The sequence below is a fragment of the Camelus bactrianus genome, chromosome 12 (assembly GCF_048773025.1).
Source record: "Camelus bactrianus isolate YW-2024 breed Bactrian camel chromosome 12, ASM4877302v1, whole genome shotgun sequence".
Classification (NCBI taxonomy): Eukaryota; Metazoa; Chordata; class Mammalia; order Artiodactyla; family Camelidae; genus Camelus; species Camelus bactrianus.
In genome coordinates, this window is record NC_133550.1 from 31,923,559 (window position 1) to 31,936,335 (window position 12,777).

Here is a 12,777-nt window from a genome sequence, read left to right on the forward strand (position 1 = left end):
GAAAACATTGTTATAAATATGAATATTAAATAAAAACTGAGCTGTAATCTTAATTCGGCTGAGAATCAGAATTCAGAGGACCCATCTTCCCTTCAAGAAATTTACTGCTTATTCAATAAAGAGAAAACAGTAACACCACGGGAGCCACAAAAATAAGCCTTCCAAAAACGAATTCACCTTTAGTGACTGGCTGCCAACAATGTAATTCAAATTTACAACCCAAATAAAATTACAGAAGACTACGTGAGATGGCTCTTAAGTCTCTCACAAATAGATGAACCTTGTTATAAATATAAAGCAGCAATTTTAAAACTCCATTAGAGATACCCATCACAACAAACACAAAATGCAACCAGGGTCTGCCAGATGCTCTCGGGGCTGTATGACATCTCCTCATGTCAGTTCCTCCAAGAACTATATCCTTACCAGAGAAGCAAAGCTAAAGAAATACGATCCCTTGTCACAGTCTCATTTTAGTCATGCTAAAGAAGTTATAAAGAGGAACTAATGGTCTACTTGGGTTATATTTCTTCTCTTGTTATGCTTAAAAAAAAAAAAAAAGTTATGTTTCCATTAGTCCTATCTTTTGAGCATCATTACATATCCCTACTTACCTTTCTCTAAGTTCACTGATAAGATCCAGCTTTTTCATGACTACTTGAAGAGGAAAGAGCTCTTCATCTTTAAATGTTTTCTATCAGGGACAGGGAAAAAAGACAGAGAAGTTACACTTGAAGGACTGGTTCCTTAAAGTCAGTAATAAAGGAAGTGTGACATCTCAGATCTCATTTTTATTCTGTAAGTAACAGCAATACATTTACCATTTGTGTGCCAACACTCAGTGCCAAAGAAACAATAAGTCGTCGTTGCTTTGTGCTTGGTCCATTTAGAGTGTTTTCAGCCAAAACCAGAGCAGAGAGCACATCAAGACGCTGCTCACTATATTTTTTGTCAGAAATTACTCTTTTCTTAAAGATAAAAGAAAACAGGAAACATCAGTTTTATATCTGAGGCAATAATAAAAGAATCAGAAGAAAAGTTTCTCAATTATCTTTTCCATGATTCAATTTAAGAGCACTTAAGCAAATACTTTGTGTTCAGCTTCTTCTCATAGTATTAGATTTATTCCTGTAAATTGTTTACTACTATCAGGACAGCAAATTACTAGGCATACTTCAAAATTACCATATTAATTTAATAAGGAAATCATTTCTTTAAAAAATGCTTATTTTTAAAATGCACAATATGTCCTTTTTTAATAGAAGTGTGCTAATGCTGCCAAGTTCAGAGTAAAGATAACTTGATCACTCTAAGTAAAATCATGAAATACCATGGAGATTATGACCAAGAATATTGCGTTTGAAGGAATGGAGTAAACAGGCTGAACTAGAAAACACATATAAAGCAACGGAAGGGCAAATGAGAAAGATAATTATGCTGAATACATAATAACTTTCATACCTTGGCCACAGAAATAGAATTAAGAGCCTGATGTTGAAGGTGTTGTGTTATATGTGAGACTGAATCAGCCACAACCATGCTTCTCCTATAGAACATATGCTCTATTGCCTAAAAAGAATCAGAAGTGATGGAAGACTGTTAGGCAAAATTATTGAATATCTTTATGAACTTGAGCTAGGTAAGAAATCTGTAAATGAGACACAAAAAGTACTATCATAAAGGATAAGACTGGTAAATACAACTATATTAAAATTAAGAATTTCTGTTTATCAAAAGTCACTATAGAGAAAATAAAAAGGCAAGCCACTGTATGAGAAAATATCTGCCACACACAAGGGATTAGTACTCAGAATATGTAAGACACCAAACAAATTAAACACTTTTTTAAAAAGGCAAATAATTCAACAGAAAACTGAACAAAAGACATGAACATATTTTTCACAAAAGGAAAACACAATAAGCAATATTTGAAAAGATACCATCGTTAACAATCAGGGAAATAAATGTTAACTATAAAATCATTTATATATACTAATTTGCATGTACATGCATACACATGTGCACGCACACACACACACATACCCACACACATAGAAGCCTGATAATACCAATGCTGGCCAGTTAGAGAACAATGGGAAGTCTAATAAACTCTGGGAGGTATGTAAACTGATATAACTACTTTGGAAAATAATCTGGCACCATCTTGAAAAGCTGAGTATGTCCATAACATAGAACCACTCATAGGTATACAATTCCTCAGAAAAACATAAACAAGAATGGCAACATTGTTCATAATAGTAAAAACTGGAAACAACCCAGAAAGTCCATCCCCAAGAAAGCTACAGAGTCATGAAAATTAATGAACTACACCTGCTCATCCCAACATGGGTTGGTTCGAATAAAAAATTTTGAGTAAAAAAACCAAGTCAAATAATATATGAAGTATTACTCCATTAAAATAAATCTCAAAAACTAAGCAATGAATGGCTTATAGATTCATTCATATGTGGCAAACCAAAAAGAAACAAGGGAATGATAAACATAAAACTCAGGACAATGGTTCCTCTGATGAGGCAGGTAAAATGCAATCAAGGAGGGACAACACAGGGGGCTTTGAAGACATTGGTAACATTCTATTTCTTAAATGGGATGATAGGTTTTTAACTGTTTATTGTTTTTTTAATTATGCTTACATATTAGCTATAAGATGTATATTCATCTATACATACATATATATACTTCTGTATTTATAATTCATAAAAAAATAAAACTGACAATAATATATCTTAAAGAAAAAAAGGCTAAAACTCCAAAGACACAATCTCCAGAACTATCTTTATTTCCTAAGCAAATCTAAAGCCATTAACAGAAATTTACTAACAAATCTTGATTTCAGTTTTTACAGAAGGTTAAAAGTGGACTCTTATGCCTGTAAGGTTTTTTTTTACCACATTTCCAGAAGTATTCAGAACACAAGATTACAATACTTTCTCTAAGCTACAAAATAAACAGCCTCATGTTGACTAGCCTCATATGCATTTGAATACTATAAAATAATAGAAAATGTCCCATGTTCTTTCTTTTTTAAACTCATGCAAAAACTTTAAAACTTTCGTTAAGACTTTACTTAGGCTAAACTTTTCATTTTCCTTTTCTCTTTCATTGTATTTTAACTTTTAATAAAGTTTAAATATATTGGCCATCCACAGAAAACTACTCAGAAATTTCTTTCAATGGCTAGTTCCTTTATCCAACTGAGAGATAAGGAGACTTTTCTATAATTTTTTATTCTTGTAATCAAGAAATCAAATCTTACCCCCTAAAATCCTAATTTAAACTCGGTCATTTCTCAATTATAATGGCAAGGTAAAATAATCTAAAACCTACCTTGAGAAGTTCAACAAGCCTGCATAATGCCTTAACTGATGTTTTGGTCATTGGCTTTTGCATGGACATGTAGAGATTCATTGTGGTTTTAATAATGGTACTAATACTATATGCATATAAAAAGCCCTATAAAAAATAAAACATTGATTATAATCACAAGAAAAGGCTTCATTTCTTCAAGATTTCATTCTCTATGTAATAATTATTCAGCAACTTGCCAATAACTAGTAATTCTTAAAGTTCATTTTAAAGTCAGCTCTTAAGATTTTGAAATATTTTCTAACACAATGTTACACACGGTGGTAAAGTTTCAAAACAGCCCATAAAAGTCATGTAACCTATCACATGCCACAAGTTTAGTACTACTGACATTATAGCATATAATCAACAGTTAAAGAATCTTTTCACTGAAAAACAAAACTTTCAAAGAAATGATCTGGATGTCAGGAAGTTATTTATTCATCCCTATCTTACCTGCCAGACAAGAAGATAAAAACTCCTACCTGCTGCAGCTAAAGATAAGAGCTAAGGACTCTAAGGAAGTAGGAATTGAAAAATGAGAGAAAGACAAAGAAAGCTGCTCTCTGGCCAGTACAGATAATATCTAAAGGTATTTTGAGTTCCAAGCCAATGCTCCCTTTCTTTTTCACCCAGGCCAGTCCCTACTATCTATGTGCTACCATGTCCCCTGCTTAAGTTGATGGTAATCAGACTTGCTCTCCTTCCAGCCCAATAAGAACAGATTTTTCTCCTGTCCTTCTTCTTATGAAGGAAGCACACAGCTCTTGTGAGTTAAAAAAAAAAAAAAAAAATTGTAGTTAGTGCTAGTAATCCCAAGGGAAACAGGAAAAAGGATATTACCTCTCAAATACATTTTCATTTAGATTCAAAAAAGACACAGAGAAACATAATAATGGAGATCTTTTGGGTTTGTAAAGAAGGACCAAAAAAAGATACATGTACAGTTTAGAGATGAACCTAAATTATACTATTGTGAATATATCCAAGGAGCTGGGGCAGCACCTATAGGCCAGTTGATTCTCAGCCTTTTTCTCCTGCTCTACCAGCAGTAACAGTAAGCAGCTCACTGAAGGAATGATACTCAGTGGCAGGGAAGGAAGGAATTTCTGTGAGTCAATAGTAGCTCTGTGGTGAAGAGATGTGCTAAAATTAAAAGAACTGAGAAATGAGAGAGAAGGTAGCATCCTAAGAAAGGTGACAGTAAGACCAAAGCTTGGGGCATACATGCAGGGAAGAGCCACAAGTCTTACCTTGTCAGCTATAGGACTATTACACCAGACTCTGACCTAGTGCAGCACTGGGAAAAGTTAAAAAGCAGAAACAAGGAACACCAAAAGTGTAACTCTAAGGCAGGCAGAAAAAGGGAGTTTCTTTTTTGAAGGGAAAGGGAGGCATAGAACTCATGGGCCAACACTACACCATTCCCAGATGGTCATGAATTTGTGAAGGATATACATGAAGGATGTATTTTAAACATCTAAATGGGGATGAGAGAGGTCTGGGGTCTGTTTCTGTTCTGTTCATGGCAGAATAAATATTTTGGATCAACCTTCCCGCAGAAAACAACCAGAAAATCTGGGCAAAATATTTTTCAAACTTCTTGGAAGGCATCAAAGAGTTATCAAGAAAATAAGAAAATTTAAGGCCAAGATCTGGGAGGAGACAGAAACTCAGAGAAGTGAGCCTGCCATTTGAGGCTTCTTTCCCATAGAGGCACCTGCCCATTCCAAAAGAAATAATTAAGACAGAAGCCAAACATATCTTTCAACATCTCAGGGGAAGGGAAGGAGGATAAAAACAGGAGTTCATGGCCCATCAAGGAGGGGAGGAGGTCCTGGTAAATCGCCTAGGCTCTGAGTTGGGATCCTTAAAAACTACCCTCTAAAAAGTAACTGAACTAGAAAAACAGTCATTTTAGGATTTAGGTCCCACTTCAAACCATCTCAATCCAGGACTGGGTTGCGATAATCTGGGTTCCTAGTTTTCCTAGACTAGCTGTGTATCAGAAGCAAAATTAAATTCTCTCTGCAGGAAGAAAAACAATATCCAGATCCTCATATTATATCAAATTATAGTTTTTCATAAATAATTTTCATAAATAAACCCAGGCATATGAAGAGATTAAGACATATCCACAAAAATAGATAAAAGAAATATCCAGTTAATGAAATTATTAGACATGGGTTTCAAAACAATTATGCTGAATGTGTTAAAGGAAATAAAACACAAAATTATTTCACAAAAGAACTGGAAACTGTAAAAAAAAGAAACAAAAATCGAAAGTAAAATTATTAAATTAAGAACTCAGGGAAAAAAACCTCAGTATGGGTTTAACAGCAGATTAGATATAACTGGAGAGATAATCAGAACAGAGAGAGAATAAAACACAAATGGTACTTAAAGAGTTAATGGCTGAGAATTTTCCATAAATTCCAGAAGCTCTACAAATCTCAAGCAGCACAAACACAAAGAAAAACACACCTAGGTACACCTAAGTAATACTGCTAAAAACCAAAAAGTAAATCTTGTAAGCAAGTAAACAAAGACACATACTTAAAAAGCAACAAAACTGACAGATAACTTCTCAACAAAAAAAACAAAGGAAGCCAGAAGACAATAAAATGGTACCTTTAAAAGCATAGGAAAAAAATTCTGCCAACCTAAAATTCTATACATAGCAAAACTGCCTTCAAAAATGAAGTTGAAATGAAGGTATATTCAGACAAAAAACTGAGAATTCATCAATAGAAAGACATTTTAAATGAAATACTAACATGTATTCCACAAGTAGAAAGATGAAGAGATGCAGGAAGGACAAAAAGCAACAGAAATGATAAATATATTGGTAAATCTAAATGAATACTGACTATTAAAAACAACGGCAACAATGCCTTGTGAGGTTTAAAATACATATAGAATCACAATATACAACAGCAGCACAAGTGAGGGGGATAAATAGAATTAAAGTGGTTTAAGATCCTTATACTGTCTAGAAAGTGGTAAAACTACTAATTTATGTTGGTTCAGTAATGCATCTTTAAATTTCTAAAGTAACCACTAAAAAAACACAGTAAACTAATAGAAGGAAAAATAAAATAATAAAAATAATTCAAAAGAGTGAGAAAGGAAAAGAATAGGGACACAGAAAAAGTGAGCCAGACTGAAAGCAACTAGTCAGGTGCTAATTTTAAATCTGAGTATCAGTATTGACATATATCAAAAACAGTTAAATAAAAAATAAACATTATCAGATTGGGGAGGAATATATGCTGCTTACAGGAGACACACATTTAATAAAGGAGCCAAACAGGTTCCAAGTAAAAGGATCGAAACACATGTACCATGTAGGCCTTATTTAAAAGCAAACTGGTACAGCTGTGTTACTAATCAGACACAAGAGCCCTATGACAAAAAGCACCACCAAAGATTAAAAAGGACATGTCATAATGACAAACGGTTTGACTCATCAGTAATTCTAAATGTTATGCACTTACTTAATCTCAAAATATATAAAACAAAAGTTGACAAAACTACAAAGGATAGACAAATGCACGTAAAGCTGGGGATTCTAACCCAAGGGTCTCAGTAACTGATAGAATATGCAGATAAAATCATTAACATGACCCTACTTGACAATACATAGAACACTACATCACCAAAAGCAAATTACATTCTTTTTAAGTATACATGAAATGTTTGCCACGTTGTCCGCAGGCTGGACCATAATGCAAATCTCAACAAATTTCAAAATACTGAAAGTATTTTAGTATTGCTAGAAATCAATAATAAAAAGATAACTAGGAAAATCTCAAGCATTTAGAAATTAAGAATTATCTTTCAAAACAACTCACAGAGCAAAGTAGAAATCACAACAAAAAATTTAAATACTTAGAACTAAATATTGGATAAAAAATAGAACACATCCAAATTTATGGGATACAGCAAGAAAATTACTCCTTGAAGGGAGTATAAAGATTTCTCCGAACATACATAACCAAATCAATTTCAGTTCTAAAAACCAAAACATATCCTACCTTTTGCACTTTTTTTCAAAATGTACCCTCTGTACAACAAATTAACAAAGAAATGACTCTCAAAATATTCTAAGAAGATGCAATTACCTGTATAAAAACATTACATCTATTGGTGAGATCTTCAGCAAATTTATCCATTTTCTGCTCTTTAGATAAAATAGATTCCATTTTCATCATCCATGAGCTCACAAAGACGTAATAAGACTGTACATCTCTAACAAAGGAAAACATGGGAGTTATTCAGCACAGGAAAGAAAATGTACTTCCATTTCTTCATGTTAGTTGGGATGAAATATTTCTTTGCAGCAGCTATTTCATCTTTCTGGTTTTCAAAATATACATATCGTATACACACATATAATTCACTTATCCAACATATATTTACTGAATGCCCATACAGGCCAGGCACTACTAAAAAACAAAAATAAGAGGTAAACAGAATAGACAAAAATCTCTGCCCCCATGAAGCTTACATTCTAGAAAGGAGTTGTATAATAAAGACATCAGTAACTGAAATCTGTTTAAGGTGTCAGATCTGTGCAATGAACAAATATAGCAGGGAAAAGAGCAACTGGGATGGCGAGTATAATTTTAAACACAGTGGTCAAAGTAGGTTCATTGAAAAGGTGATTTTGAACCATGATTTGAAGATGAGTAAGTAATCCTCATGCAAATATATAATAGATGAGAATTTTAGGAAAGTAAATAACAAATGCAATCATCCCAAAACAGGAAGTGAGTCTGGCATGTTCAAGTAATAACAAACAAGTCAGTATGACTGGAGCACAGAGCAAGGATGAGAACAGAAAAAAAAAAAATCAGTGAGGTACAGTGGTGGGGGGGTGGGCTCGAGGAATAGGAAAAGTGGGGAGTGGAAAGGGGATCTGTGTAAGGCCTGGTAGGGAGTAAGGACTTCAGAGAAAAGCCACTAGAAGATTTGAGCAGAGTGACCTACTCTAACTCTGAAGAGGATCAATATCACTTTGGCTGATGTGTTTAAAATAAGCTATAAAGGGAACAATGGTAAAAGCAGGAAAACCGCTTAGGAAGCTCCTGTTCTAATGCAGAATAAAGGGGATGACAGTTTGAATCAGAATGGAACAATGCAAGTGGTCACAATCTGAATATAAAAGTCAACAATTATTGAATGCTTACTATATGCCCAGTCACTGTTATAAGCACTTTACACAAATTAACTTGTCCAATCCTCACATTAATTTTATAATGATCTCCATTTTACAGAAGAGGAAATTGAAACAGAGAAGTAATGTGCCCAAGATCATACAACTAGTACAGAGTAAGTCAGGATTTAAGCCCAAATCTAGGGAGCTTTCTCATCCTGGAAAGACTAAATCAATAATGTAATTCTACTATGCAGGCTGATTATAAACACTAAATCACTATGAATATACCTCAAATCACTCAAGATGAGAACTTCTAGCCCACAAGCTGTTAAAGCTGTATTTCTTTTTTATTTTAAAAACAATAAATTAAATTAATTCAATGTGTTTTAAGAAGGTGAAATCTCAGAATCAAATCTGAGAAAAATGATTTCTGCTGAGCCAAGATTCCATTAGACAAAAGACACCAATAGTTGTACATTTGGCTTTGCCTCAAACGGCACTGGAATGTATTATTTGACTTGTGGATGATTCAATTTAAAAGTCTGAAACACAGAGAAAGAGAAGAGTCCTAGGGCAATGTTTCCAGTTTGAGGAGGAGGCTGTGACCAGGACTCAGGGAGGGATACAATGCACAGGAGGGAACAGAAAGGTCCTGAGCAAGGACAGAAGGAAAAGTCCTAGACTACAACAGCAATCAAGCTGATGGCAATCAAGTCAGTAACATTATGAAGGAGGCTAACACGCAGTCAAGGGCAGTCAAGAACCACTCAGTTTTAGATCAGACTATGCAGGATAAAGCAGAGGTTTGTCTGTCACTCTGCCCATCACTCCTACACCCAGACACCAGATAATCTTTGTCTCTCATAAATATATAAAAATGAAACTGCTTCAAGTTTTTAAAAAGCCAAGTTAATTGACAAAGGGAGTCCAAAAGGGGTCCTTTCAGCTTCATCTCAAAAAGAAGAAACAAAAAACACTTAGGGGAAAAAAATAAATCCCCTATTCTAATATAAAATATCAACAGTGTCAACACTTGTGTATCATCTGGGTTTGAAATAAACGTTCATAATTCTACCCTCTGAGGGTAGTATTCCCAACACCATAACAATTGTGAATGAAAAGCAAAATGCAGCAACCTACAAACCCTTGGCTGGGGCACTTGGCCATTTGGGGTCTAATGTATAGTGTGGGAGCAGGCAAACTGTCTCCCACTGCTTCCTCTTCCTAATGAACTCTGGAGCCTGACTGGGACAGCCCTTATGATCACTTCCTTCAACTTCTCCTAGAATGTCAGACAAAGCTCATGCTGATCATATCATCTCCTCTCTCCTAAGGGTCGCTGTAGTGTTGTGAATTTTAGGTTTCTTTGGCAGAGTTACAAAGAGAATGAAAAAGACATTGCCTCATTCAGCTCAAAGAAGTTCTAGAGTGTCTGTATATTTTTGAAATAAAAAAATTTAGAAATATTAAACTGTTATCATATGGGGGGGGCGGTCCTTGAAAGTCAACTTAATCAGTCTTTTACCTAATAAGATTCACTTCCTACAGCACCTTGGACTGATGGCCATCTATATTCTGCCCACCTAGCTCTTGTGGAAGAGTACGTTACCTCTCAGGGCAGCCTACACAGGTTTGCGTGCCCTCTCTGACATGTACCTGGCTGTGTGACCTGGTAAACTTCATTTTGCTAAGCCTCATTTTCCTTATCTGAAAATGGGATAAAAATAGTACCATAAGGTAATGTCAACAGCTTGTGCTCCAGAGGTGGACTTCCCAGCTCTGCCACACATTAGTGGTTTAAATTTGGGCAAGTTTAATCTGTCTGTACCTCAATTTTCTCGCCTATAAAACAGCCATAACAACAGTATCTACCTCACAGGATTTTTCTGATGATTATAAAAAATGATACATATGAGATTCATGGAATAGTTATTGGCTTGTAGAAAGCATAGGGTAAATATTAGTTGTGACTTTACTATTTCCGAGGTGAGAAGGCTGTTGTTACAGGGTTTACAAAAGACAGTGGGTTTAAAGCCTTTAGCATAATGTCTGCTACATAGTTACAAGCTTGATAATGTTGGCAATTATTATTAATATCCATCATCTTATTCTTTTGGTTGCATTTCAACCTGGAGCCACAGAGATCAAATCTGTTCCTCTTCAACATGAATGCCCTTTAAATATTCAAAGAAATCTAACATATCATTCCACAGATTTCTCTTTTAAAGATCAAACTAAATACTTTTCAATGAATTTTCAAAGGTCATGGTTCTCAGATCTTTTAACATCCTGATCAGCTTCATCTAGAGATGCTGCAGTATGTGGCCCTCTTAAAATGTGGCACCACCAAACACTAATTATAGTCTGACCAATAAGAACTCAGTGGAACTACCAATTCCCTTACCCTAGATATTATAGCTACTAGTTTTTACACCTTGGGCAGAGTTATTAGGTTTACTTATTTTTTAGAGGAGGTCCTAGGGACTGATTCAATCCCCAGGACCTTGTGTATGCTAAACAAGTACTCTACCACTTAAGCTATACCCACCCCCAGTGTGGGTATAGTTATTAATGTAATCTTAAGTATTTACTGACGTTTTTAGCAGCTGCAACACAATGTTAAAAAAATGTTTAAAAAAAAACACTGTCTCTGATAACTGAAATATCCACATCTTTTTTTTTAAATTACTGTTACTAAACTTGATTCCTATCTCTCCATCTTACTGAATTCATCTCTTTAATCTAAACCCAAACTTACATTTTTATCCCTCCTCAGCTCCGTTTTAGAATACAATGGAGAGCCCTGAAACCTCTGCTATGAGTAGTCCTGCCTGAACTGAGTTGCTGTCATTTTCCACTGACTTCAATCACATGACTTGGGAGTACTAAGAGATGCTTTAGGGGGATCTCCTATATTCCAGACACATCCTTTCTTCCCCCATTGTACAGGAGTGACCCAATTTCCTCTCAATAGTCAAGATCAACAGAAAGTGGATAAGAATCCCTATCACCCTTTAACAATGTTACAGATAAAAACTGCGTCCAGCATAGGGCCAATGGCAGAGTCCTGCTTCATTTAAAATCTTCATCCAGGTCACCATGTAACTTTAGCAGTATACTAAAGTAAGAATGCACAGTAAATTTAATTGCTGAGGCTAGGTGATGAGAGGCTAAGTGAAGAGAACATGGGGGCTCATGATACTATTTTCTCTATTTTGTGTATATTTGAAACTTTTACATAGTAAGAGAAACTAAAAATAAAGATGTATCTATCAGAAGAAACTAAGAGTTAAAAGTGTTCTTTTAGGGAGCAGGACTAAAATACAGGGGGGAATTGGGTAGAGGACAATTATTTTCCCTTTGAACCTTTAGTAGTTTTAACTTCTTAAATATGTGCATACATTACTTTCATAAAAATAAAGAAAAAAAAGGAGTGAATCAAATAAAAGTCAACTGCTCCAAAAATCAACACTGAGTCACGTAATGTTCTTAATGTTATCAAATGACATCTACTGCACTTTAGACAAAAAAATATTTACTGCATTTGATAAAAAGTATGTGTGTGTATATGAATGCATGTACACACATACATATCTCCATAAAGTATAATCTGCCTACATCTTAAATTGAGTTTAAGTCTAAAACATTTAAAACAAAAAAACACTCCCAGAAAACAAATCACTTAGAGACTGCCCAATCTTCTCTCCAGTAATGAGTAACTATATTTGATCTTATAATTCAAATGCTTCCATATATTTAGAATCAGTATAAGATTTGAAAATACAAAATATCTAAATATTTTCATTATGGGTACTTATAAAAACCTACTTGGTAAGTGACTGAGCTTTCTGCTGTAGGAAAGTATCTCTGTATATTTTAATGGCTTGAAGACTTTTTCTGTCTAGAAGTTTAGCAGCTGCTGGTATTTTCTGGATCAAAAAATTATCAGGAAACCAAATAATATTAGCAGTTAGAGTGATGGCTGGTACCTAAAATAGGAAATAGAAGAGGAGGGAAATCATTAAATGGGGCTAAACAATAAACTGTTCAGTAGCTCTGCAATATACAATGGAAGACAATTTATTTAAAGAAAAAATAATAATAATAAATACTCATGAATATATTATGAGACAAATTATGCTACTGTGCCACAGAGTTAAGCATTCCTATGTCTAGTGTGGAGCATGACACTAATTTTATTCTACCTAAATATTAAACAACACACACACACACACGTGCCCCAAACACAC

General features: G+C 34.5%; 1 protein-coding gene across 3 annotated transcripts in view; it reads right to left on the reverse strand.

The window, feature by feature from the left end:
- The window catches only part of WASHC4 (WASH complex subunit 4), a 63,798-nt gene that overhangs the window by 36,135 nt on the left and 14,886 nt on the right, over positions 1-12,777 (reverse strand). For all 3 annotated transcript variants that reach the window (XM_045507024.2, XM_010970458.2, XM_045507025.2), the window contains 6 exons: positions 12,356-12,516; positions 7,491-7,617; positions 3,349-3,474; positions 1,462-1,569; positions 822-968; positions 615-694 (listed from right to left, as the gene is read on the reverse strand). In XM_045507024.2, the coding sequence (XP_045362980.1) occupies positions 615-694; positions 822-968; positions 1,462-1,569; positions 3,349-3,474; positions 7,491-7,617; positions 12,356-12,516 (749 nt within the window). The remainder of the gene's footprint in view (positions 1-614; positions 695-821; positions 969-1,461; positions 1,570-3,348; positions 3,475-7,490; positions 7,618-12,355; positions 12,517-12,777) is intronic.